The sequence below is a fragment of the Dendroctonus ponderosae genome, unplaced genomic scaffold (genome assembly GCF_020466585.1).
Source record: "Dendroctonus ponderosae isolate FM_Combo_2020 unplaced genomic scaffold, Dpon_F_20191213v2 Dpon_F_20191213_3, whole genome shotgun sequence".
In the NCBI taxonomy this organism is placed as follows: Eukaryota; Metazoa; Arthropoda; class Insecta; order Coleoptera; family Curculionidae; genus Dendroctonus; species Dendroctonus ponderosae.
The window spans coordinates 12,622,037-12,645,677 of NW_026018508.1; the positions used below are offsets into that span (position 1 = coordinate 12,622,037).

At 35.0% G+C, this 23,641-nt stretch overlaps 8 protein-coding genes across 24 annotated transcripts in view; 3 read left to right on the forward strand and 5 right to left on the reverse strand.

The window, feature by feature from the left end:
- Positions 1-820: 820 nt before the first annotated feature.
- LOC109537310 (SPRY domain-containing protein 7) lies at positions 821-2,784 on the forward strand. Of its 2 annotated transcripts, XM_048665138.1 has the most exons (5): positions 821-920; positions 1,000-1,284; positions 1,338-1,508; positions 1,713-1,943; positions 2,009-2,784. In XM_048665138.1, the coding sequence occupies exons 2-5, from the start codon at positions 1,167-1,169 to the stop codon at positions 2,104-2,106; spliced, it is 618 nt and encodes a 205-aa protein (XP_048521095.1). In that variant the 5' UTR covers positions 821-920; positions 1,000-1,166; the 3' UTR covers positions 2,107-2,784. The 2 variants fall into 2 exon arrangements, with proteins under 2 accessions (XP_048521095.1, XP_019759512.1); XM_019903953.2 differs by lacking the exon at positions 821-920 and having other exon boundaries at positions 973-1,284; positions 2,012-2,784.
- Positions 2,785-2,977: 193 nt separating this feature from the next.
- On the reverse strand, positions 2,978-8,184 carry LOC109537308 (heparan-sulfate 6-O-sulfotransferase 2). The gene is made up of 5 exons (XM_019903949.2): positions 7,815-8,184; positions 6,531-6,705; positions 5,587-5,854; positions 5,282-5,493; positions 2,978-5,224 (listed from the first exon to the last, which is right to left on the reverse strand). The coding sequence occupies exons 1-5, from the start codon at positions 7,998-8,000 to the stop codon at positions 4,791-4,793; spliced, it is 1,275 nt and encodes a 424-aa protein (XP_019759508.1). The 5' UTR covers positions 8,001-8,184; the 3' UTR covers positions 2,978-4,790.
- A 147-nt stretch (positions 8,185-8,331) lies between these two features.
- LOC109537312 (methionine-R-sulfoxide reductase B1) lies at positions 8,332-10,866 on the forward strand. Of its 10 annotated transcripts, none has more exons than XM_019903956.2 (5): positions 8,370-8,598; positions 8,654-8,681; positions 8,733-8,856; positions 9,016-9,177; positions 10,455-10,866. In XM_019903956.2, exons 1-5 carry the CDS (start codon positions 8,585-8,587, stop codon positions 10,640-10,642), a joined length of 516 nt encoding a protein of 171 aa, XP_019759515.1. In that variant the 5' UTR covers positions 8,370-8,584; the 3' UTR covers positions 10,643-10,866. The 10 variants fall into 10 exon arrangements, with proteins under 10 accessions (XP_019759516.1, XP_019759520.1, XP_019759515.1 ...); XM_019903962.2 differs by having other exon boundaries at positions 8,375-8,594; XM_019903958.2 differs by having other exon boundaries at positions 8,377-8,598; positions 10,491-10,866.
- A 47-nt stretch (positions 10,867-10,913) lies between these two features.
- Positions 10,914-15,501, reverse strand: LOC109537307 (serine/threonine-protein kinase Pak). Of its 3 annotated transcripts, none has more exons than XM_048665135.1 (11): positions 15,215-15,501; positions 14,777-15,042; positions 14,092-14,260; positions 13,863-14,032; positions 13,650-13,802; positions 13,440-13,588; positions 13,208-13,385; positions 12,913-13,114; positions 12,737-12,852; positions 12,457-12,675; positions 10,914-12,407 (listed from the first exon to the last, which is right to left on the reverse strand). In XM_048665135.1, the coding sequence occupies exons 2-11, from the start codon at positions 15,035-15,037 to the stop codon at positions 12,303-12,305; spliced, it is 1,722 nt and encodes a 573-aa protein (XP_048521092.1). In that variant the 5' UTR covers positions 15,038-15,042; positions 15,215-15,501; the 3' UTR covers positions 10,914-12,302. The 3 variants fall into 3 exon arrangements, with proteins under 3 accessions (XP_048521092.1, XP_019759506.1, XP_048521094.1); XM_019903947.2 differs by having other exon boundaries at positions 10,914-12,392; positions 15,215-15,492; XM_048665137.1 differs by lacking the exons at positions 14,777-15,042; positions 15,215-15,501 and adding an exon at positions 14,649-14,763.
- A 502-nt stretch (positions 15,502-16,003) lies between these two features.
- Positions 16,004-19,010, forward strand: LOC109537267 (zinc finger protein 391). 3 transcript variants are annotated; one of them, XM_019903893.2, is made up of 6 exons: positions 16,004-16,673; positions 16,917-17,635; positions 17,692-17,960; positions 18,025-18,123; positions 18,186-18,302; positions 18,354-19,010. In XM_019903893.2, exons 1-6 carry the CDS (start codon positions 16,536-16,538, stop codon positions 18,779-18,781), a joined length of 1,770 nt encoding a protein of 589 aa, XP_019759452.2. In that variant the 5' UTR covers positions 16,004-16,535; the 3' UTR covers positions 18,782-19,010. The 3 variants fall into 3 exon arrangements, with proteins under 3 accessions (XP_019759452.2, XP_048521090.1, XP_048521091.1); XM_048665133.1 differs by having other exon boundaries at positions 16,004-16,424; XM_048665134.1 differs by lacking the exon at positions 16,004-16,673 and adding an exon at positions 16,733-16,781.
- On the reverse strand, positions 17,247-20,073 carry LOC109537314 (chromatin complexes subunit BAP18). 3 transcript variants are annotated; one of them, XM_048665139.1, is made up of 5 exons: positions 19,652-20,073; positions 19,498-19,589; positions 19,343-19,441; positions 19,078-19,276; positions 17,247-17,330 (listed from the first exon to the last, which is right to left on the reverse strand). In XM_048665139.1, the coding sequence occupies exons 1-5, from the start codon at positions 19,667-19,669 to the stop codon at positions 17,298-17,300; spliced, it is 441 nt and encodes a 146-aa protein (XP_048521096.1). In that variant the 5' UTR covers positions 19,670-20,073; the 3' UTR covers positions 17,247-17,297. The 3 variants fall into 3 exon arrangements, with proteins under 3 accessions (XP_048521096.1, XP_019759527.1, XP_019759526.1); XM_019903968.2 differs by lacking the exon at positions 17,247-17,330 and adding an exon at positions 18,778-18,864; XM_019903967.2 differs by lacking the exon at positions 17,247-17,330 and having other exon boundaries at positions 18,943-19,276.
- Positions 20,074-20,159: 86 nt separating this feature from the next.
- LOC109537309 (28S ribosomal protein S15, mitochondrial) lies at positions 20,160-21,303 on the reverse strand. The gene is made up of 4 exons (XM_019903951.2): positions 21,030-21,303; positions 20,802-20,971; positions 20,468-20,741; positions 20,160-20,404 (listed from the first exon to the last, which is right to left on the reverse strand). The coding sequence occupies exons 1-4, from the start codon at positions 21,218-21,220 to the stop codon at positions 20,224-20,226; spliced, it is 816 nt and encodes a 271-aa protein (XP_019759510.2). The 5' UTR covers positions 21,221-21,303; the 3' UTR covers positions 20,160-20,223.
- Positions 21,304-22,147: 844 nt separating this feature from the next.
- The window catches only part of LOC109537447 (rab3 GTPase-activating protein catalytic subunit), a 17,691-nt gene continuing 16,197 nt past the window's right edge, over positions 22,148-23,641 (reverse strand). Inside the window, exons 7-8 of the mRNA XM_019904182.2 lie at positions 22,621-22,926; positions 22,148-22,569 (exon numbers count right to left, since the gene is read on the reverse strand). Of these exons, the coding sequence (XP_019759741.1) occupies positions 22,265-22,569; positions 22,621-22,926 (611 nt within the window). The 3' untranslated portion in view covers positions 22,148-22,264. The remainder of the gene's footprint in view (positions 22,570-22,620; positions 22,927-23,641) is intronic.

A 23,641-nucleotide genomic window follows, 5' to 3' on the forward strand; every position in this document is an offset into this window, starting at 1 on the left:
TACAAGCGTATACGGCACTTCTATCGATTGCGGCGATTTGAACCAATCAAATAAGCCTACCGGTTTGTTATCGAACGTATCGATGACAAGTTCTACAAATTAGTTAAGACGATTTAAGGTTAGGTGATTTTGTTTGATGTTAATTATTTTATAAATTGTCGAGATAAACAAACGCGAGTCCACCAATCATTTTTTTTCATTCCCTCGTGACTTTCGAACCCTATATAAGCTCTAGATAAAAATGACAAGCAAATAGTATTTGAATTTGTTGGAAGAAAAATAATGGCACAAAGAAAGGCAGTGATAATTATGAGTATTTTTAAATTGATAAGAAATTATTAATAATTTACAAATGATTTATTCTGATCAGCTTAAAAAGGTATCAGATTTTTTATTCATAGTATTTAAATGAACAACTTAAACCATTAAATAAATCTTTTAAAAAGCTTGGCTTATTGTATATTTGACAGTATACTGAATATCCTTACATACATCGATACATTTATATGGATAGTTTTCAAATTAGTAAAACTTGTAACTTGTAAACTTGTAAAATTTTCCAACTATTTTGTCTGTGAGGAATATGGAATGGTATTCGCGAGTTCAAAAGTATTAAATCATAGATAAAGACTAATCTAAAATGTCCCCTGGCTAAAATTGTAAGTACACGTAAACTAGTGTTTTGACACTTGCTTTGTTGTCATTGCTGTTTGGGATTTGTTTTGTTTCATTCTAATCAACTTTTGCAAGATTTTAAAGAAATAGAAGCAACGAGTAGTTTGACGTTGCGCAGCGCCATCATCGGTAGTTGAACTCACACAGAGTACCTCTGTGATCTGTGCTCGCAGCATAGCAGCATCTGTGCTCGCAGCAGTAAAATAATTTTAATTATTTTACTTTCTCTATGGCTCGCAGATAAGGCAAGTTGAACAGTTTGAACTCGCGAATTACTGAATTAAATCTTTTTTTTTAAATAACCTTTTATTATATTCATTTAAGGTATCAGAATCAAAAAAGAATCATCAGATCAGAAACTTGTCTTTATCGTTGGTCAGTATAGTTTTTATCGTGGGACTGCAGATTGACAGTGGGGACTAAGGTTATGCACAGAACATCGCCCCTGGCGATATTTTGTGTGTTTATGTTTTCTGGAGTTGTTCAGAAAAATGTCATCTGTTTCGGTATTTTGCTGTTTAAAGGGCTGCTTGGATGGATTTAATTTCAATGAGACGACAAAACATACATCAATATTGAGCCCCATTCAGCTAGACACATCGTTTATGGGTTAGTAATTCTGCATCTCTATTTTAAGGTTCAAACCCTAAGATATTTCTTAGGATATGAAGTGGTTATTGTAAAAAGAGGCCAACGTGTTTGCGGGGCGGGTGCGGTTTTAAGCAATGCCCCATTGGCCCAGTCTAAATCCTATTTCGAAGTGAAAGTGCAGCAAGCAGGATCTTGGTCTGTAGGATTAGCCACAAGACAAACTGACCTAAGCTTAACTCTTGGTAAGTGTACAAGAAGAAAACAGGGTACATTTGTAGTACCGTATTTTAAATGTTCACGATATTGCATAATCTTCGAATGACGCATTTTCTGTCTTATCCAATAATAATTTTATCGGAAAGTAAGAACTAAATGTTTTTTTAGCAATTCACCTTAGCGTGATGCAATTAACACTTGAATCTTTCAAATATTTAATTTTTTTTCAGGGGGCATGGATGAGTTTTCATGGGCTTTGTGTAGTGATCACATATTTAGGCACAACAAACAGGAAGAACACAAACTAAACTTATCCAGCAAAGAGGGTGTTCAGAGTATTCAAGAGGGCGATGTCATAGGTGTAGCTTTCGACCACATTCAGCTTAAGTTTTTTGTGAATGGAACTGAGCTCGACTATTCAATGACTAACATCAAAGGAACGATATATCCAGCTTTATATGGTAAGTAAATACCTTATGAACATCTACAAAAGTAGAATGACTGCTGATTACTGGTTTATTTGCAGTAGATGATGGGGCGATATTAGATATAATTTTAGAAAACTTCTGCCACACTCCACCACAGGGATTTGAAAAAATCATGCTAGAGCAATCTCTGCTGTGAAACACTTTAGTGGGGCGCAATGAGTTTCAACTACGCACGCATATATATAAACAATAACTTGAATTGGCTTCTCTTAACTTTCAAGTTGTTAGTAGATTAATCTGTGATACTCCAGTGAATAGCAGCTTTACACTGGAAATATTTTGCATGAAAATCATATTATTGATTGGTATCGGAGGCGTGCATATTATTTTTTTAAAACAAATTTATATTCTAAGCGCACATACCTACATATATGAAAGCGAGCAAGAACACATTTTAATATTAAAACTAATGTATAGGTATAAAACTCACCGTAATTTACTATTGGATCTCCGACGGCAACTCATCAAAATATTCCCAAAATCCTGTGGAAACCGTGGTAACATATTAGTGACCAATTGAAGAAACCTGAATCTGATCTGTCTTCATCACATAATACTTTGGTATTTCAAGCTGAGTGTAGCACGAACAGTTACACTGATTTAAGCATATGCATGATCAAATAACTGACATTTCAACTAGATACTCTTATATAAAACACAGTTTCAGCCCGAATATGGATATACGCGCCCTATACAAGCTTGAATTATTTTAATCCATAAAATTGGTATAATTTATAACCGTAACTATTAACTTGATTTGGTTAAAAGTTTATAATAAAATGATATGTGCTGTTGAATTGTAATTTAAGCTCAAGGGATATTTTATTTTATCTAATGTTTGTGGAGTAAAACCCTCTGCATAATTAATTCCTAACAAGGTATTAATATATCTCTCGGAACATGTAATTTGTCAATTTTCAAAAAAAAATTACGTCTAAATATGACAATTTGATTTGAGATGAACCCGATATATCTCTCGAGTGGGAAAAGTTCCTAAAAAAAACGAATTATTTACTAAAAATTATATTTTCTTTTCGATGAATTAGGTGATAATGAAACGGGGAAAGTACACCTGCGGTAGAAATAAATGCGTGCTTAGGCATCTAATGGAAGAATAAATTAAGAAAGTAGGATTGTCAAGCACATAAATATTAAAAATAGTTGTGATTTATGTATTTAATCTCCACTACGTGATATCGAGTTTTAATTACTTATTTACAAAAATCATTGTTACAGCAAATTAATGGCAGAATTATGAAATTTTACTAAACATTGTAGTATAATCTAAATTAAAATAATAATCTAATTTATAATGTAAAAGTCTTTGGTATAGGCTTGAAGCAATCGAAATTTGCGACGTGTAAAGTTAATGTCATACAACCCACAATTTAAATAAGTAGTAACATTAATATTCAGAGCATTATTTATCTCAGTCTCACCAAGCAAAATCTTCATTGGTTGCATTTAACACCAGCACCAAAATCCGTATTCATACAGTAAAGTAGGGCAAGTTGCTAATCAAAACGTTATAGTAATAAATTTACACAACTTTTGGATGTACCAATTCAATACTATTTCATAATTGAAATGACTATTTGTGCTCAGAATCCATCAATTATGAATGGAATTGATTTCTCTTTGTATACAAAATAATTATTGACTGCATACTTGGAAAGTACATCGACAAACTTTCTTTTTAAAACCGTTTAATTTTATGCATTGCGTTGAGTGAATTTTTCCGTCGGTTTTCTCTACCGATGTGTAAAAAAAGATTAAATCGAAAACAAAAAGACAAGTGAGAACGAAGTATTAAATAATAAAAAAATGACTTACTTTGGGTGCATACACTAATTTCGAAGCTAACAATTGAAATATCATATTGTATATGTACCATGTTTAAAATATATATCGTCAAAAATTAAATGCACGTTTTTAAATACTTAACTGCAGCTGTTGCAGGTATTCAGTTGTACTGGAAAACCAGCAAGATGTTATTGTCTCATATAATTATATAACTTTTTTATCATCTCAACAATTATATAAGTAGGTATAATATATGCACGGCTCAAAAATATAAAGGACGATCAAATAACGTTTGCTATTCTATAACAAATGTTTAATGTTGAAAGCGTGGAATTTGTCTCCGATTAAAAAAGTACTGATAAATGATCTGTTTAAAACAAATTGGTGAGTTCAAAGTTTGAAAAAACTTATATTGTATGGTCAGTCCATTCTAACAGGCAAAGTAAAAAATGGTCGAATTTAGCAGCTTAAAAATCTTGCACATATATTTGTGTAGAGATCTATCGAAACCAAACTTTTCCGAAAACAGAACACTATCCAAATCCCGAAATTTTAAGGTCACCACATTTTCCATGGAGCCCACATGAGGGCGTATGAAATGTCAAGCAAATATTTTCGCGGAACACAGTTTGGGAACTTCTGCTCTAAACTTTAACAAAAAATTGACTTAATGGAAACAACTTGCATTAGGAGTTCAAAATAAGTCCAAACTTGTCTTTGGGGCAACAATTTGGCGATTTTTCTGAACACACCTAATAAAGCTATTAATCTTTACTCAACTAAACATTAAATCATATTTAACTAGGTACTTAAAAACTGACGTATGGCACTTGGAAGATTAAGAGTAGCGCTGGAAGTAGCTTGCAACGTCAACGGACAAAAGACTGCCATATGCTTCTACCGGATAATACCATATAACTGGAATTATAACTATTGGAAAAAATACAAGCATGCATTTCGAAAGAATCAAACGAAACTTCGCCGACTAATGGAAGTCTAGTCTAGTAGTATCGTATGTTATTTCCGATCCACGTCCAAATAATCGTCCAGTTTATCCCAATCGAACGCTGAGGGATTCGATTTTCCGATCAAAACACCCAAATGATTAAATCGATCTTCAAAATCTACATCTTTCGATTTCAGTTTCGTAAATCTCTCCATCAGCAATTTCTTGGCATAACTGTACAATTCGATGTCCAAACTATTCAGTTCAACAATTTTTGTAGACTGTTCTGGCGATAGCGTCATGATGGTGGAACTGGACACTGTGGAGTTGTTTTGCTCAAACGGAATGGCAAAACGAAGGTTGAAGGTTTCCTCAAAAACATATTGTGAAATTTTTTGAAATTCTGTTAAACCGAAAAAAGCCATGGACTGAATGTTTTTCTTTGCACTGGCCAACATTATGCGGTCTCGCTCTGCTTTCGGCATGTATTGCTTGTCATAGCAGCCTAAATAAGTTTAGTTCTTATAGAGAAAAGCGGAGCTTTTTCTGTCCAGTTACTTACCAACTAAAGCTAAGTCAGCTAACATTCTAGTTTGTCTATTTGCTGCCAAATTACTATCACAATTTATAAATTCATCAAGTTCAACCCCTTCCCAATTCTCGCTCTTGTAGCAAGGGGGAATTTCTGCAGCACTGGCTGACCGGCCTTTGCAGAAATGACGAGAGCCCTTCCAAGTGGCTCCCCTTCGGACATGTCGAAATTCCGACAAATATCTGCAAGAATGTGGTTGTTTTTTACGTATAATCAGTGCAATCAATATAGATAGAATGGAATGCGCAATAAATAATAAAACCACACTTACTTACCTGGCAACCGGCTCTCTCAGTAACGTTATATAGAAATAACGTCGTTTGACTACGTCTTCAAGTTCGTCCAGTTTTTCGTCCACGCACCCAGTCAGTTCTGTCCAATCGGCATGTAAGCCACATTTCCAGCCTGTGGTATACCGGCTGAACAACCAGCTCTGATTGGAATGCGGCCGGAAGCAGTAGCAACGCTTCCTTGTTAATGGACATTTACAAGGCCGCTTCAAATCCAGATCATGAACCAAATGTTTACCAAACGAAGTACCACCTTTGAAACAAACAAGCTTGATTCGAAACTTGCAAGGGGTAGTTTGAGAACATGTAACGTATCAAGAAGAGACACACATCATTCTAGTCTAGAGATGAAAGAAATACGATAAACTATAAAACGAAAATTTCATATTTAAATTCAAGTTCAATTATGAAAGTAGTGCGATAAAATGTAGTATTTGAAGAGCATGTGCAATAATTATATTGCTATTAAGTAACGCTTAATTTCGTACATTTGGTGGGAATACATGTGATTTCATAATTCCATAGCTTAACAAGTTATTTTCAGTTTTTATTTATATGAGCTGTTCGTGTCACACATTATCGCTATTCAGAGGCGGAATGTCATTATTTTAATATGAAAACAATACGACACCGTATTTAAGTATTCATTCCTTTCATGTCGCAAGAATTTCTAAACAGGCTGATTTAAATATTGTGGCATTCGCCTGCTACATGTATACGATACGCGATCATATTTTGTTAAGTGTCTATTTTCAAATAACCTCCAGTCACAGTACAAGCCAAGCTAACGCCTAAAGGCCAATTACAGAAAAAACGGTTGAAAATACTATACCTACATATAGACAGTGTGCAGACTAACTTGTAAAGAAAAATCGATATCTTCATAATTTCGTTGTTGTTTATATGGTAAAAATATTTATCAATTATACCTGTTTTTTGCATATGAAGAAATACCATGACATCGTGCGAATCCAAGTTAAAGGCAAAATCATCATTCAACATGTCTTCGTAACTCAATCCGATTTTGTTACTTTCAATCGTTAATGGTTTTCCTAAGTTATCTTCCATGGGTGGCAGGGAATCTCGCGATGACAGGGCACATACCTGAATCAACAAATTACGCGTAAAAATAATACCAAATGGAGCTTAATCAAGAACCAGAACAGGCGCTCAAGCGTCTTCAAAGTCTGTCGAATGCTTTGAAAACGCGTATTGCGATTCCTTCGATTGCCAATTAAATTTTTATTCTGACCTTAAATACAAATAACAATGTTTGACTTGAGCTGTGTTCATCGAGTTAATGAATTAATAGTTCATTCAACTATTTATATAAAATTTACAGTGAAAAACGGACGGAGGTTCGAACGCACTTAGTATGCATATCTCACCTCTTTCACTAACCAGAAATATAATTTGAACGTATACGTCGAATATGAAAGTCTTTGTTCTAAAGTGCTTTTCCGAATACCAACTGATAAGTACAAATATTTTACCAATTTATAAGTAATTTAAATAGTTGGGGTTTTATGACGAACCGAAATTAATCATGTGTTTCATAAGTGAAATTAACCTCTAGTTTAGTCTTATTAACTTACTATGTAATAATGTATCTGTTAACAAATAATTTTTTTCAAGATTCATAATGGAGATAATTTGAAACAAACGGTAAAGCGATGTTCACAGAATAGAACAATTTGTTTACCCGTAATTATAGATTAAAGTTAAATGTTACCATTTTTAAGTAGAATTCGTATTTCAGAACTATCACTCTTTGCAGCAAGTCACTGTTCCAATATAGGTAGTACCTTAATATACGATTTACCTTGGCAGGTGCACATTATCTGAGGAACCAACCGACTTCAACTTAATGTGATCATCCAGTATATAATGCGTGTGGGAATAGACACCAGTGAACTTCTGGGTAAAATTTAGATAGAACAACACAGCTGAAGAATGGACTTTTAGGAAAACAATAAATATGGCATCGTAAATATTTGAAAAAAAAACCATAGCGACAACGTGCTGATCCGGAAATTAACAGCTTTAAGTCGTTAATACATACAGTTTAAATTAAACAATTACAAAACAGTTCGATAACAATTGCAAAAAGGTCGTGTTACTAAATAATCAAGAAATTTAAGTTCTTGGTTCTCTTATGAGAGCACATTTATTCCACACAAATAAAACACTAAAATAAATCAGAAATTACTCACTTTTTCGGGGCAAAAATAGCCAAATCCAATGATTCCAAAAAGGCACAAGAAAAGACATAAGATGCAAATTTGCTTCAGTCTCGGGGACTTAGGATCCATTTGTTTAATTTCGTAAACACCATTAGGCAATAGGACTGCTATATCACTGTCGAGTACCTGAACGGATACGCTTTTCAAGTTCCGCATTATTCACTCCATTGGACTTGATTCAAATTGAGATTGTTACTTTTGTTCAAACCGCAACCGTGCCATTATTTATATATCCATTTAGTATTATTATAGATAAAGACAGTAGTAGATTATTTATTACCAGAGACAAGTACTTGTCTCTGTTATTACATTCTGGACTGGCTTGTCATTTGTCATCGCTTTAGTGTCAATCACAGAACAAGATTGCAAACAGAGACCTCTCCAGGCTAACCCAAGTAAATCCGTATTTCATTTGCTTCTCGGCCGGTACAACTACTAATTAATAGTGGCAATCTGTTTTGCTTTTAGTTTTCTGTAAAAGCACAAGCCGGATTGGCACAGAACACCTGATTCAGGTGACCTGAACGGACTAGTTCGGGACGGTGCCTATCTCTATCTCACATACTTGTCTTTATCTATGGTGCGGTTTTAAAAACAATTAATAAGAATACCTAGATCTTCTCGTCCTTGTCTATGCCTAGGCCTATTACAAGTTACGTAATTCGATACTCGTCTATCTATGAATTCAATTAAGTCCATCATAAATCACCAAGTGACAGACACAAGACATTGAGATTTACATGAACAATAGTAGGTATGTCTTTATCTATGGTAGGTATTCGAAGGTTTACTTACCTTCAATGTTGTAGCCAGTCCTGCTTCAGCATAATTTCTCGCGTAAGAAGTCATACACTTGTCAGAAACTTATAATCTGAGTTCTGATTCCAGGGTGTTTACCAAACGCAAAAAATGGGTGAAAAAGTGAATGTGGACAAAGAGGAATTGAGAAAAAAGTTAACACCTGTGCAGTATCACGTTACGCAAGAAAAGGGAACTGAAAGACCATTTTCAGGTAAGGCTTTACCCTTACTTTTAACAAGCTTTATAAACACATTAGCATCACACAGTTCAGAAGAATTCAAGCAAATTGAGTTGCTTTACATTTTACTGTAGGTACTTTGCTACGGACATACTTGTGTCGCGGAAATAAGTTAACACTCTTGTTTTGCAGGGTGTTATAACAAAGTATATGATGAAGGCCTTTACGTTTGCCTAGTCTGTGAACAACCTTTATTTAGTTCAGACACAAAATATGATTCCAGTTGTGGATGGCCTGCATTTAATGATGTTTTAGATCAGGGTAAAGTGAAACTTACCCCGGATACTAGTGGAGGTATTTATAATAATCGTTACATTCAATCCTAGTAATAATTAGTAACTAATAAAAATATTTTAAAGCGAGTTATTAAAATTACTAGGTATTCTATAGAAAATATTTATCGCTTAACCCGTTTGAATTAAAAAATATTTATGTAACCTTTCCATTTTGCACGGCATTTTTCATAAAACATGATACCTATTTTAGTCTGTTAATATGACTGTGACGATTCGGTGTAATTAGGTACCTAATTCTTATCAATAATCAATTCTAATTGAGCACATGTCTACATGTTATATATTTGAACGTGATTAGGAGCTAAATAATCATGATTCTCGTTATTTAACCCGCTCGAAATCCAAGGCGATTTGCACAAATGAAAAGGTTGCAACTTATCATTTCTTTTAAATTTAACTTAAATTACAAAGTCGATTTTACACCTTAGACCAGGGTTTCCCAAACTGTGTTCCGCTGCGGAACCTGAACTAGTGTTTTGTGATAATTTGGAAAGGTTTATACACTGCAACACATTTAAAGATCTTTTGCTTCACATTGGAAACAGAGTGATATTATATTATATATGTTTTATACATTTTTCAAACCGTAGATTATATATTATACGATTTATTTTTATACGAATAATAATGAAAAATACTATTGAAACCAACTGACCTAAAAATTAACTTTAGTATTCCGTTAAAATTTTTGGGGTTGCGCAGTGTTCCGTTATAGAAAAAGTTTGGAGAATCCTGTCTTAGACATTTAAAACAGTCATGAAAAGTGTCTGATTTGAAAAAGCGAAATCAGAATCATAACGATTCAAAGTAGGTACCTACACAGCATGAGACTGGTGGACGAGAAAGTTAAATCAATCAACACTTCATTTGATTGATTAATAATATGCTTTCGTTGCAGCAAGTCGATATAGTTTTATTGCGCAACACTGTTCTTCATACTAGTGCAGTTTTGCGTGACCTTTAAAAACCAAAGATTTTGTTTTAAAACGCCTAACCGGTGTTATTGTGTGGCTTCAACCTGCTAACCCCTAAAACAGCTACCATTCTGCATATATCAGGAAAAAGTTCACCTAGTATTGCTAATGTTATTGTTTTCTTTTTATCGCTCCTGCTCTGGTCCTATCTGCGCACACAATACACACACAAATCACACTGTTTTTTATTTACGTTGTTCATAATTTATCAATCATCCGCTTTTTATGGTTTTTTGCTCACGACGTACCGCACACTCCACTTGTCCCTCAAAAATCCCACATTCCTTCGCCACCCGGTTAGTTGGAGCAAACCTTTTACTCCTCATATCCCAACCAGGCCGCATCAGGACTGAAGTGACATGCTCACGATGTGGGTCTCATCTCGGACATGTTTTCAATGATGGGCCGCTACCCACCAAGAAGAGGTTTTGCATCAATTCGGCGTCTCTTAACTTTCTTCCACATAAATCTAAGGATGGTGATAGTTAAAAGTGATGATGTCTCATTTTCTCTATATTTATTTCAAAAGCGCCAGTTCAGTTGATCAGATGTTTCTACTAAAACTTGTATCACATATAATTTCACCAAGCTGTTAAAGCTCCGTAAAATATTGTCAATAATATATATGTATGTATTTATTTTAATATGTACACTAGGCTTTTAGAGAGTAACCTCGTTGTTGTAGGCATTCGAAATAAATTGTTGAACCATTACCACGAACTGTTGATTTTTATAGACAATATATAAAACAAAAAATATATATTATTAAAAAAGAATTTAATACCACACACTGTTCTTGTTGGCAACAATAGTAGTATGTCTACGCAATCACAATGTTTCATAAATACTAGTGCAAAAATACTATAACTAGTTTTTCTTCGGATAACGCTCACATTCATATCGATGGATGCTTCTGACATGCTTCATTATAGAGTATTTTGCTCGCGCCAGTAATAAAAGTATACTTTATTTTAAAATCATTTTCAAAATATGTAATAAAACGGAAACGTACATGATATGGCTAATTAAATCGTCAAAAATAAATGTACAAAACTTTTTACACCTAATAAAGCTCACAAATTATCTATATACAGATAATAAAATCATTTAATAACGAGATGATGTCACACCGCAAAAATTATACCAATTGATTCCGAGATTGGTTCGATTGCCCTTGTCCATTTTGCTTTAAAACATTCATTTGCATTTGCATAAGATTTTTTCTATTGGTTGCAAGTGTTCATATTTATCTCTTTTGTCAGTTGAAAATCTAGCATTTTGTCTTTCACATTTTAAGCATTATATGAATAGGAGGCAATTAAATTTTAGTCTCTTGTGTTTTTATGCAAGGACTTAAATTGAGTTCTCGTCGGGAGGTTGAACTAAAGACGAATAACTGGAAAAATGCCCCACCATCAGACCGACCAACAGTCGAATTGACTAGGAATTAATATGTTGTTCATAGATCAAGGGTCACACTCTTTTGCTCCAAACAGAAATAAAACCAATTCTAATCGGTAAATGCAAGTAGAAAAGTTTCCAGAAAATGATCGGCTTTACACAAACATTATTTCAGTATGAAATTCAACAAACTTTATTCTCTACGTCTGTAGTTCTCCGAAATTCAATTGGAAAGTGAAATCAGCATTCCAATTCATTTCTTGAAAATTGTTTTCGTCGTTATAGACAATATGCGCGAATATTATTGTAAAATTAGGCACAATCTCATCAATTATACATACGGTCTCTAATAAATGCTTACATCCTTTAAAAACCTATGTTACTAGAAAATGTAATGTAAAATTTATAAAAGAAGTTTTTAAAAGTAACCTCTAATTCAAGCAATAAAAAAATCTGCCATGTCTTACCTGATTAACAACTAGAAAATCCAGGATGATTTGAAATTGATGAATGTTTTGAACTTATCAAATTATTATTTAATTACACGAGCATATAGCGAGCTCATATAAAGATATTTTGCCCACTGCATCGCAGGCCGGAGAATGTGTGATACTGGAGAAACATAAATGTTAATCATGTATAAATGGTTAGAAACATATCCGCATTCCTAGCAACATAGGATATAGTCTGTCACATAACAACAGTAATAATATGCAGCCTATTTAGGACTGACACACTTAACTTAGCGTTAAGTTAGTTGTTGCTTAGCGGCGTCTTTGGCCGCTAGAATTAATGGTGTTAAACTTGCCAGTGGTCGTGCCAATTTCAAAAAGGGGTGCTGCAAATGTATTGACTATTGAAATATTTTGATTCTACAGTAATATATATATAAAAGCTGCTACCTTGAGAAGATCTCGCGCTGATGACCGCTTATCAACTTCCACAGCTAGACACTGATCTAAAAAGTCCTGAAAAGGCGCTGACAGTTTTTCTTTTTCTTTAATGTCAGGTTTTCCATTGGTAGCTATCAGATACAGGGCCCTAAGGGGGTTTTCGTTAAGATAGGGTGGTTCACCTTCGATCATTTCTATTGCCATGATTCCCAACGACCAAACGTCCACCTTAAGAAAAATGAGCCAATTGGTCACTCGGCCTGAAGTGCTTTTTTATATTTGTAATCACCTTAGGTCCGTACTGTTTCCTTGTCACCACTTCAGGTGCCATCCAATACGGAGTACCCACCATTGTGGTTCTTTTGGACTGTTCCGGACTAATTTGTGCGCAAAATCCGAAATCCGCTGTCAAAATATAAATTAAGTTATATTGCATTCAAATAATACAATTTTTGAAAGCCATACTTAGTTTCACTGAACCGTCTAAACCAAGCAGGATATTGTCTGATTTAATATCTCTATGGATCACTTGATTCGAATGTAAGAAATCCAAAGCTTGTAGCACCTCTCGGCATACTGCAGCAATTTGACCTTCGTCCATGCATGTTTCTGTTACCACATCGGTCAGTGAGCCACCAGGTAAGTATTCCATTACAACCCACAGCTCCTGTATGGCAATTTAGTGTAAGGAAAATGGTCAAAATAACTTGCAACATTAGGAACAATGGTCACCAAATTAGCCAACTGTTCTTCCACTTACTTCATTAACTAAATAGCTATCTAAATAGTTGACCACATTACTGTGCTTATTCTCTCGCATGACTAGAATTTCATTTATAATCAGTTCCTTTTTAGGCTGCTGCGACAGATTCATTTGTTTAATTGCAACCTCCATTCCAGTACCTGTTTCAATTGCTGTGTAAACTGTGCCAGACGCGCTAAAATTGGTCCAACTTAGTGTTACAGCGAACAAGACAACTGCTCTAACTTACCCTTGACCGATCTTGCGCATTTTTGTGTATTTTCTGTTGGGGTCCCCAACCGACACAATGCTTCGTAATTTCTCCAATATTTCTTCATCTGACATTTTTTTCTTTCTCTTCTCTGAAGCACCGCGAGAAATTTCTGGACCGGGAGGATTCTGTCAGATATTAATTAAAAGCCTTTGACTAAAGGGAATCACATTCATAAATATTAATTACCTTGTTGCGGTCTAAAACTGCCGCAGCATTTCCTGTACTGTTTGAATTTGCTGCGGCTGACGCTGCGCATGTTGTAGTTATATGTGATGGGCTGAGGCTATGAGGCGACGCGTTCGCGTTTGATGGTTTTTCATCTTCAATAGGTTTAGTATACTACAAAAAAGTAAAATTCATTTCGATTAAATGAACCAATTGATTGACAGATAAACGTACAATACTCTTAGTACGCTCGGGTCGACTCGCAATAGGTGGCGGAGGAACTTCATCTTCAATCTCTGAGCTAGGAGCGTGCACAGGGCTGTGATACGAGTGCGGTGCGCCTTCTGTGTCTGTTGGTGTCGTACTGCTTGGACTAGAGCTCGATACTCGACTTATAGATGAACCTGAAGAAATTAAAACACAGATTGATATACCTTGATTATTTATCACATCTGAAAATTACCCGAATGAGTAGTAGCCGTAGTTTTGGTCATATACTTAGTACTCGGCGGTTCCTTGGAACTATTGTCGTACCAGTTAAGAACATCCAAAACAGCTTGCGGATTATTCTTCTGCTCCTGTTTGCTGATGTTAGAGTTCATTAGCAAACGGGACCATGCTTCCGGCATTCCCTAAAAACAACAGTTTTTTTATGACAACGTGCGGTGTGTCTGTACGTTCAGAAATGGGTTTTTAGTAAGATAGTGATGGCAGTGGTCAATGAAAAATCTACTTCTACAACAAAATGTACGTTTAATTTGCACAGGAAGGTATAAATTCAAATTCATGTTCTTACAACTACTGAATATATGATGGGGCAAAAAGGAATAAAAAGCTTAATCAACTATTGAGAATGGCCCATTTTCGGCGAACAACTCAAGTTAAGGGGGGGCAACTTCAGCTTCATTACTTGGTGTTGTAAATCATGCAAATTTATATGTGATACACTTAATCATGCTCACCAATCCCAATGCAACTAAATAAAAACATTTGAAAAACAATTTGAAATATCTTACTTACTTTTAAAGGCAGCTTGTAACAAAATGTACTTTTATTATTCGATTGTGTAAAACACAAACAATAACAAGCATCTACTCTACCAGAATTCAAAGTACCTAAACCGAGTACCAGAAGAATAAATCACTTACAGTAAACTCCCCGGATATTGGATCAAAGCCCACATGCACTGTATGCTCAAAGTTGGTTGGATATGATATATTAGGCTTATCAGAAGAGTATTTTGACAGAGTGGATGATTTCTTGGTCTTTAGGTTTTTCTTTTTCCTATCTGCATCTTCGGGTTCCTTTGGAAGCGGCCTATCAACGGTGATAGTGTTGACAAATTCCGTGCCTCTGTTTGAAGTGAGTCGAACTGGGGGTGCAGGGGGTTTTTCGTCGTCAGATGACATCTTCACTGTAATGTAGTATTATTTAAATCTACGGCTGGCTTATACTCTTTAAACTAGTATGAACGAAAACAAAAATGGATAATTTCCTTAGGAGTAAAAGTTGGTTTGTATGGGCGGGCCGGTAAAATGCGTCAGCTACACTTAGATGCCTTTATCTATGTATATTGCTGAACTCACCCTAAACTGACAGGCACTGTATTCCAAAGCACTACCAACTCGAGTTGACACTTAAATGGCAAAGCAAATAATCAAAAAGTGAACATTTATTAGACAAATATTTATGTACAAAATAATTATCTAAAATTCAAAATTGCTTTCAGAAACCACCATTTTAGTTGTCCATCATTACCATTCCTCTGTGAACACATGTCAATATTGTCTATTTCTCCAATGTTACCAATCAAACTAATCAATGTTGCCACCTACTGGCAATTGAAATATAAGAGCTAGATTCTCCCATATACTAAAGTACTACTAGCATAGAGAAAGTAAAATAAAGTTATTTTACTTTCTCTATGACTACTAGTTTCACTTGTAAATGTATATGCATTCTCCAATGTTTTGATCATAGAACAAGGCTTATGGTTCTGATCTTTGAATAAAAAAAGTTAGTTTTATCAGGTTTTATATTCAAAGGTTCTGATGGCATACTCCAATAGGTGTTGTTCTACGGTTGTGACTTGTCTGTATCTATGGTTGTGGTTAAGTTTTGTTGTCTGCATGACTGCATCTTTTTTTCGACAGAATAGTTAGTCTAATAAAAAAATAATAATAAATTAGTAATAAAGTTAGAATAGTTTGACAATCTGCGATCGTGCACAGATTATCAAACCATTCTGTCGAAAAAACGATCATGTCTTTATCTATCACACATCTATCTGTCACAGACTACTGACTATTAACATTACCTATGAACATTACTACCATAGAGAAAGTAAAATTACTTATTTTACTTTCTCTATGATTACTACTATGGGTAATTCTTTCCAGTCTGGTAATAGGATTGCCGCTTTGCCGATTAAGACTATGCTCACCTTATAGAAAATCTCGTAACAAACAACATTTTTCGACCGAATGTCATTTTCCACCCTCTAAAATTTACCAAAAACGTCAACGGTCGTCTACTATTTCCCGTATGGACGTAATTCTGCCAAGTTTTCAACCTTGAGTGAATAACTTTTTTGTTTTTATTGAGATTTTCTAAATTGGTGGCAGTTCGGCAACATGGACCAGTATGCAATTTTCGGCTGCGCGAATCGTGCGTGCGGGCATGTGCGCGTGCCACAGCAGACTGTAGTGTATGGAATTACCCTATGTACTGCATGCAGTACAATAACAACATAGACATTTACCTCTGATCGACATAGAGAAAGACAAGTATTTAACAGTAAGCCTTGTTCTATGGCCTGTCTATACCTTGTCTGAGTATTCATCTCTGTATTCATTATTCATTATATTCCAAGACTCGCAGTATTGCACATATTTGACCGACTACGTTATGGAAAAAACAGATAGGTGTCGAATTTGTCGTGCAAAAACTAACAACTTACAAAATATATTTACATGTATAGAGCTAGAAGACTGCAAAGCTACTTTGCAACTCTCCGATATGATATGTTCCTTTACTCAAGTTCAGGTACACAATTTTACCTTTTTTTCTCAGTCGAATCTGTAAGATGGCTTGCTACATAAAAAACGATTTCAATTGTTTAAACATTAAAATTACCCATTATCCTATGATAACGTAAGTTCGAGAGCTGTTTTGTGGCAAAATTTCACTTAAAAAGGACTGAATCTACAGGATGTAGATTATATATATAAAATATATTTAGTTTTGATATTTGGTCCATGGTTTGATCTTATTTTATTACAATTTTAGATCACTTTATATGATGGCCTGCCAGATCAAATTTGTGGATCCTGTACAAATGCAACAGTTCAAATGTATTTATTTAAACTAAGGATTGAAGAGAGCGACAGATTTTTGAGAAACAAACTGCTAGAAACGGAATCCAGCAGTTTATTGTCAGAAAACATTTTTCGAGTCGGTTTCGTATCCGAGAATGCGGATACCAACTCTGAAAATGTAAAAATGCTTTCTAGCTTTGATTGCCAACATTTTCTGAACCAAGACAATGAAGAAGCCGCTAAACAGGATATTAATGTAGCCAGGTCACAAAAGGCCAAGAAATGTTTTTGCAGTATTTGTAATAAAAAGTTTGCCAAAGAAGATTCACTGCTTAAACACAAGATAGGTCATCTAATGGAAGTGCGAGATGTTGAAAGCAGCATTCTGAAAAATAATGATAATATTGAATTGAAAGGACAAAACAGCCCTGTTATATATTTCAAGACTGTGGCATTAGATCCGAACAATGCGAACTTGGAAGGCAACGTTCAGTGCTTTTCATGTGTACTGTGCAATTGCATATTTCTCAATGAAGAGTTACTTAAAAAACATCTTAATGATCATGCCATCAAAATGAAATTAAATAAGATGGAAGATGGATACTTTCTTTGCAAATTGTGCGAGTATGAAACTAATGATATTCAAGAACTGAAAGTTCATACTCGCAGAAAGCACAGTGAAAAAAAAAGGTATTTGTAGAGAACCTTAATTTGATTCAGGTATACCCATATTACCATTATTTTAGCAATAATAAGTCTTTCTCTTGTTCACACTGCCTTATGGACTATTCAAAAGAAGGCTATTCGCATAATCATTTAGAGTATCACATAAACGACGAAAAGGATGTGAAGCTCTCCAAGAAAGCGGCAGGAATAAGTGATGGGTACTCCTGCAATCACTGTGATATGTTGTTCGAAACCAAAGTCCAATTACGGAGACATTTAAGAAAGTCTAACAGGGACCCACTAGTTGAGCCGGAAAAAAAACCTCACGTTTGCCAAATATGTTTGAAAGGTAACAGACAGAAATAACTACAACTTGTAATATCTTCAAAAAATAATAAAGTCATTTTCTTCAGCATTTAACCAATTATCTAATTTAAAAGACCACATGAGGACTCATAATGGAGAGAAGCCGTTTTTGTGCCCCACTTGTGGAAAAGGTTTCAATCAACAGGGTAAGTGAAAGGTTACAGATTTTTTGAAACGCTTGAAACAATGACACTTCGTCTGCGTTCAGGAAACTTAAAACAACATCAAGTGAGACACAGTGGAGTGAAGTCTCACAAATGCACTATTTGCAATTCTGGGTTTGCCAGTAGAGGGGAACTGAAAGCGCATCTCAGGAAACATACAGGTTTGTGGTTGATGAGATTTTTACCTTAATTGATTTAAAATATACGTTTAGGTGCTCGACCATTTGTTTGCAGCTCTTGTGGAAATGGATTTACCACCTCCTCCTCCTTAACGAAACACAAGCGTATTCACTCGGGAGAAAAACCGTATGAGTGCGAGTTCTGCAAAATGAAATTTTCCCGATCTGGGATTTTGACACGACACAGGCGAATTCACACTGGTGAAAAACCGTACATTTGCAACATTTGTGAAAAAGCATTCACTCAATCCAACGATTTAACTTCTCATCAACGAATTCACACTGGAGAAAAACCATATAAGTGCGACGAATGCGGCCAGCCTTTCAGACAGAGTTCAGCGTTGAAAACTCATAGAAAGGTGCATTTAGCTACCAAACCAAAGCAAATTAAGCAGCAAAGTACACCGAAAGAGAAGGCAGTTTTTGTCGAAGATGGAGAAAACTTACTAATCAGTAGTTAAATTCGAGGACTTTAATGCTGTTGATTGAAAATGGTCAGTGTTGCTGACGGGCAGCGTAGAGCCTAGTGGTGAATCGTTCGTACCTAGAACGATTCAAATCAGATACGCAGTACAATCCTGATATTTTCTTAGAAATAATATACACAAAATAAAACTCTTTCTTTGTGCACACATGCAGTTAAAATTTGAGTCTTTCGATATACAATAGAAAGAAAAATAGTTCAAATAATACGAATCGTTTATATATTTATTTATGTTGAAACTTCCTCATTGCTGCCATCAAATTCGAGTTTTACCTCTTCATGTAATCCTTCAACGTCCACTTCGGATTCGGCAGCATTCAGCATATTCAGTGTTACTTCTTGCTTCATGAGAGATGGTTGAGTCGTTTGACCTACCAAAGTGGATTGTGACTGAGCTACAGTCGTGACCTGTCTCACCGGCAAGCCTGCATCCTCAAATGCTTTCTTCTTGAGGGCTGTCCTAATTTGGGATCTGATTGTTTAATAAAAGACACTGTTATTAAGTGGACTAATGAGAGACTTGTTATGCATCACTTACACAGTACGTCTTTTAATGTGCTCACTTATTTGATTTAATCCGTCAGAGAATTGCTTAACAACTTGGCGCAGCATTTCAATTTCTTCATCCGTCCACTTTCTAGACAAACAAATATGTAAATTTGTTCAGTCTATCTAATCTAATTAACAACTTACCCACTTGGAGACTCCGAATGAGGATGCAGCTGCATAGTGAGGTCTCCCAATCTGTTAAATGCTTGACCTGCCGCTGTAAAAATTTCTCCAACCTGAAACCGTGACGCACAATTGGTAAAACACCATACAAGACTTAAGAAAACACTGAAAATACCTTGCTTGCAGAACTCATTGTAATTATTGTTTACGTTCGGGGGATATTCTATGTTTACGTTCACATGTGAAATTCTTAACCTAACAACACAGCACAGACTACATACTATTCCTAACAAAATCTCTGACCAATCCTAAAAGATGCAGCTGATAGGTGATGGGAAAGTATCGAGAAAACTATGACAGTTGTCGATAGTTCTGATTGTAGACCGAGAGCACAAGCGACTATTCACTTATCGCGTATCTTTTGTATGAATTGTGACATATATGGCATAGATGGCCTTATGCTATGACATACATCTGACTACAGAAATAAAAAACAAGGGAGAGAATTTCCCTTGTCTCTCATATTAATAAGGAAATATCACAAATTTTGCAACCTATTGCTAGGTGCTTCAGTGTACAGATCGTAGAAGATAATTTATTTTTTGTTTTATTAGTATCTACTTCCGGTTCTGGCCATTTCTCACTTAAAACAAATGCGTGTTTATTGGATGTTCAATTGAAACACAGAAAACTATCTATTTAAGATTTAACTGAATTGCAATCTTAAGTATACGGTTTGTTTCATCGTTAGTATTCTTCGGTGACTACAGTTTTCGATTTTAATTCTTCCAGCTGCTTCTTCACTTTATCAATTTCTTCGTCCTGCACAGTGACATCAACACCACAGTCTTTTTGCTCATTTCTAATGAATTCCAATGACCTGATTTTCTCCTCAAGAAAGGCTGGTTGTTCACTTTCAAATTTAAGCCTTAAATGCAAATATGTATGTATTACAATACTTAATACGGGTTAAAGAAAATAAATTACTTACCTTAAGGTATTTAGTCTCTCTTGCTTGATATTCTCACAGAACTTATCAGTCAGTTTGACTAATGATTCCTTTCTGGTAATCCAATGGAATTCGGATGGTGGTGGTTTGTAAACAATGTTCAATTGCTCAATGAGCCATTCAAACTTTTTATAGTCCCATCTTCTGAGGTACTTCAGATGCTTTTTCCTTTTATCTATAAGTTCCTTCAAACAAACTTTCAGACGTTGATTTCGAGGAAAACGTTCCACCACCTCTTGCCAAGCTCGAATGTAACCTGCCAAATAGTTTACTTTAGTACACTAAGGAATTGGGAGTTTTTCTCAAACTGAAATACCAGTCCATCGTGCTAGTCTCACTTCAATTGAACTATGGTCAAAATCATGACTTCTGACCAAATCCGTGCTTGCTTGGCGGTATGCTTTTTTCGTGCACTTACTGGGGTTGAACTCCAGAGTGAAAAGTCGTTTTACGTGCTCATTAGCAGACTCCAATTCTTTAGAATTTCTGTAATATACGAATTTAATACCAAGCGAGTTTCAAAAACACATACAAATAGTTTTACCTAAACTCTAGTAAATACTGGCCCTTGTCTTGTTCGGGTATTCCTGCTAAATCTCCTGATTTCTGAGGCTTGTAGCATGGGATTTTTTCAGGTCGAACCCATTTGATTTTCAAGTCGGTTTTAAAAGCGTAGTTACGCACTGTAAGAAGCAAAGGCTTTTTAGCTGTGATTTGTAAAAATACCTTGTTCATTTTCAATTTGCCAATATTTTTTTTGCTAAATACATAACCTTAGTTTAATGTACTGTCTTGTCAGAAATGTTTCTTTTCTGGTGTATTGATACTTACAGGGTGGCCAACTTTTCAAACGCGTATTACCGTACAAGCCATTTGAAAATACCGTATTTGAAGCTGGATTACCGTACCAGAGATTCATAGATTCATGCATGAGGCCACGACCTGGTGACAAAAAAACGGTCTTCAATCTGGATTCATAAACTTCATAATTCTGCGTTTTAGAAGTACAAAAAACTTCACTGTTATTAAAAACTGAGAAATTTGCAAAAAACTAAATTAGAAAAGCGGCAACAATATTTTTCAAGGTAATCTGGCTAATTAACATTACGTAAATACCTGTTGCTTCGTAATTATTTAAAACTCCGGTAACCATGGAATTATACAGAAAGTGACAATAAGATAGATAAGGATAAACGGTAAATTCAACAGGAATCGTTAAATGACAGAACCTATTTCGAAACTCATAACCTCGAATGATTAATTTGCTTAGAAATTACAAAAACATACATTTGAGTATGTAACTCCGAACAAGTGCCTGTGTAATCACCTTATTATGCACTCTTCTCGAGCAGCTTCTCATATTCGGTTGATTAACTCCTGCTCAATTTATACCGGACTTCAGTAATCCATTGGTTTGATTACATACGTGGTAGGAATGTAGCCGGTATATAGCCCCGGGCCTCGGTAAGATCTAGTATAAAATTAAATAAATTGCCGGGACGTCGTCAAAGGGATTGCGGCTTTGGAAAATGTCGCGACATGATGCGGACCTTTTTTTTAGAAAAAGGCCTCTGCGGGGATCAAAACCCCGGGCCATGCCACAGGTTAATCCGGCCCTGTTGGTGAAAATAAAGGGCAATTAAATACAAAAAAAATTCATTGTTAAATCAAAAACTGTCAATTTATATTAGGTATCTCAATTAAATCCACCCAAAGCTTTTAGAACTATAATGTGCCTAGTCGCCTTTTCATGCTTCAGTAAATCATGCTTATGCTAAATTAGATAAATGTGATATCCTCTGAAAACGCTCCCATCAATCGAAACTCTCCATTGCTTATCATAGCTCGTAACAATTGCGGACACTTAGCCGAATACAAACTCGACCTAATACAGGATGCTCTCAGGACGAATTCCCTTGAGACAGGGTCTGGAAACGTTAAATCTCCATTTCTTCGAAAATTTGGATCAACATCAGAGAAACAATTTAGCCTTTGTGCGTCACTGAGCATTAATGCGATTCTGGATCCAATTATAGACTGTCCCATGCTCTCTATACGAATAGGTCGTCCAACCGCTAAATCTCCTAAAAATACAATTTATAACCAGTCAGTTGCTTGGCGAGAATCAGACTTACCGATGCATTTATTGACTAAATAATCATCAAGTCGATGAGGATTGAGTTTGTATTGAAGCGAATTAAATTGAGAGATGGACATCTCCAAATCGATTGTTTCTTGAATAAAAGCTTCGAATTTATTTGGTTGGAACTGGATGTCTCTAGATATCTTTTCACATTGTCTTGCCAGACTAGATGTACGTGGTAGCAAATCTTTGGCAAATTCTTCAGTTAAACTCTCTGCTTCCACTATTAGGCGACTGATGGTTGCGTGACTTAAAACTGGTAGGATTAGCTCTGCTATTTGGCCGACAGTTCTCAATTCTGAAGACAAATATTAAGGATCCAGTAAACAATAATATTCAATTACAAAAATACATTTACCAGAATACAGAAAAGCATGTAAACATAGCATCGTAGAGATCCGGTTGCAAAATCATTGTTCTGCAAGGTGTTCGTTACAGATTTGAAGTACGTAGGGATTCTTGTTCTCAATTTTTGAACCAATAATTTAACATTCGAACATTTGTTAGAAATAATTTGCCTTTGGTTTATGTTATTGTTGATATGTTATTTAACCTTTTAATTTAATAACCAAATGGTGCAGAGAACCATTATTTAGTATATTTTGTAAAAAGGCAAAAAGTTAGTTATCAACCTCCTAGTACCATTCGATAGGTAATTAAAAATTGCATTTCCTGGTAAGCTAAAAAATATGGGGTTGTATTTAAATTAATCAAGTTATAGCCACTTAAAGTTCTTATTTGATTAGTTTAAATTTGTGGACACCCTGTATAAAATGGTAAGTTTATTATCATTGGGATATAAAATATGATTTCTTGTTACACTACACTACGAATTACGTTTACATAACTTAAATAATTCTAAAGTATTTCACACATGAAAATAATATTAGATTTTGATAAAATTCTAATTATTTAAGAAACCTTTAGATTTAGACATTATAAATCTTATTAAAACAAACACTTATTTTGCTCAGAGAATCCAAAAATGCAATAATATATAGGGTATTTCATTT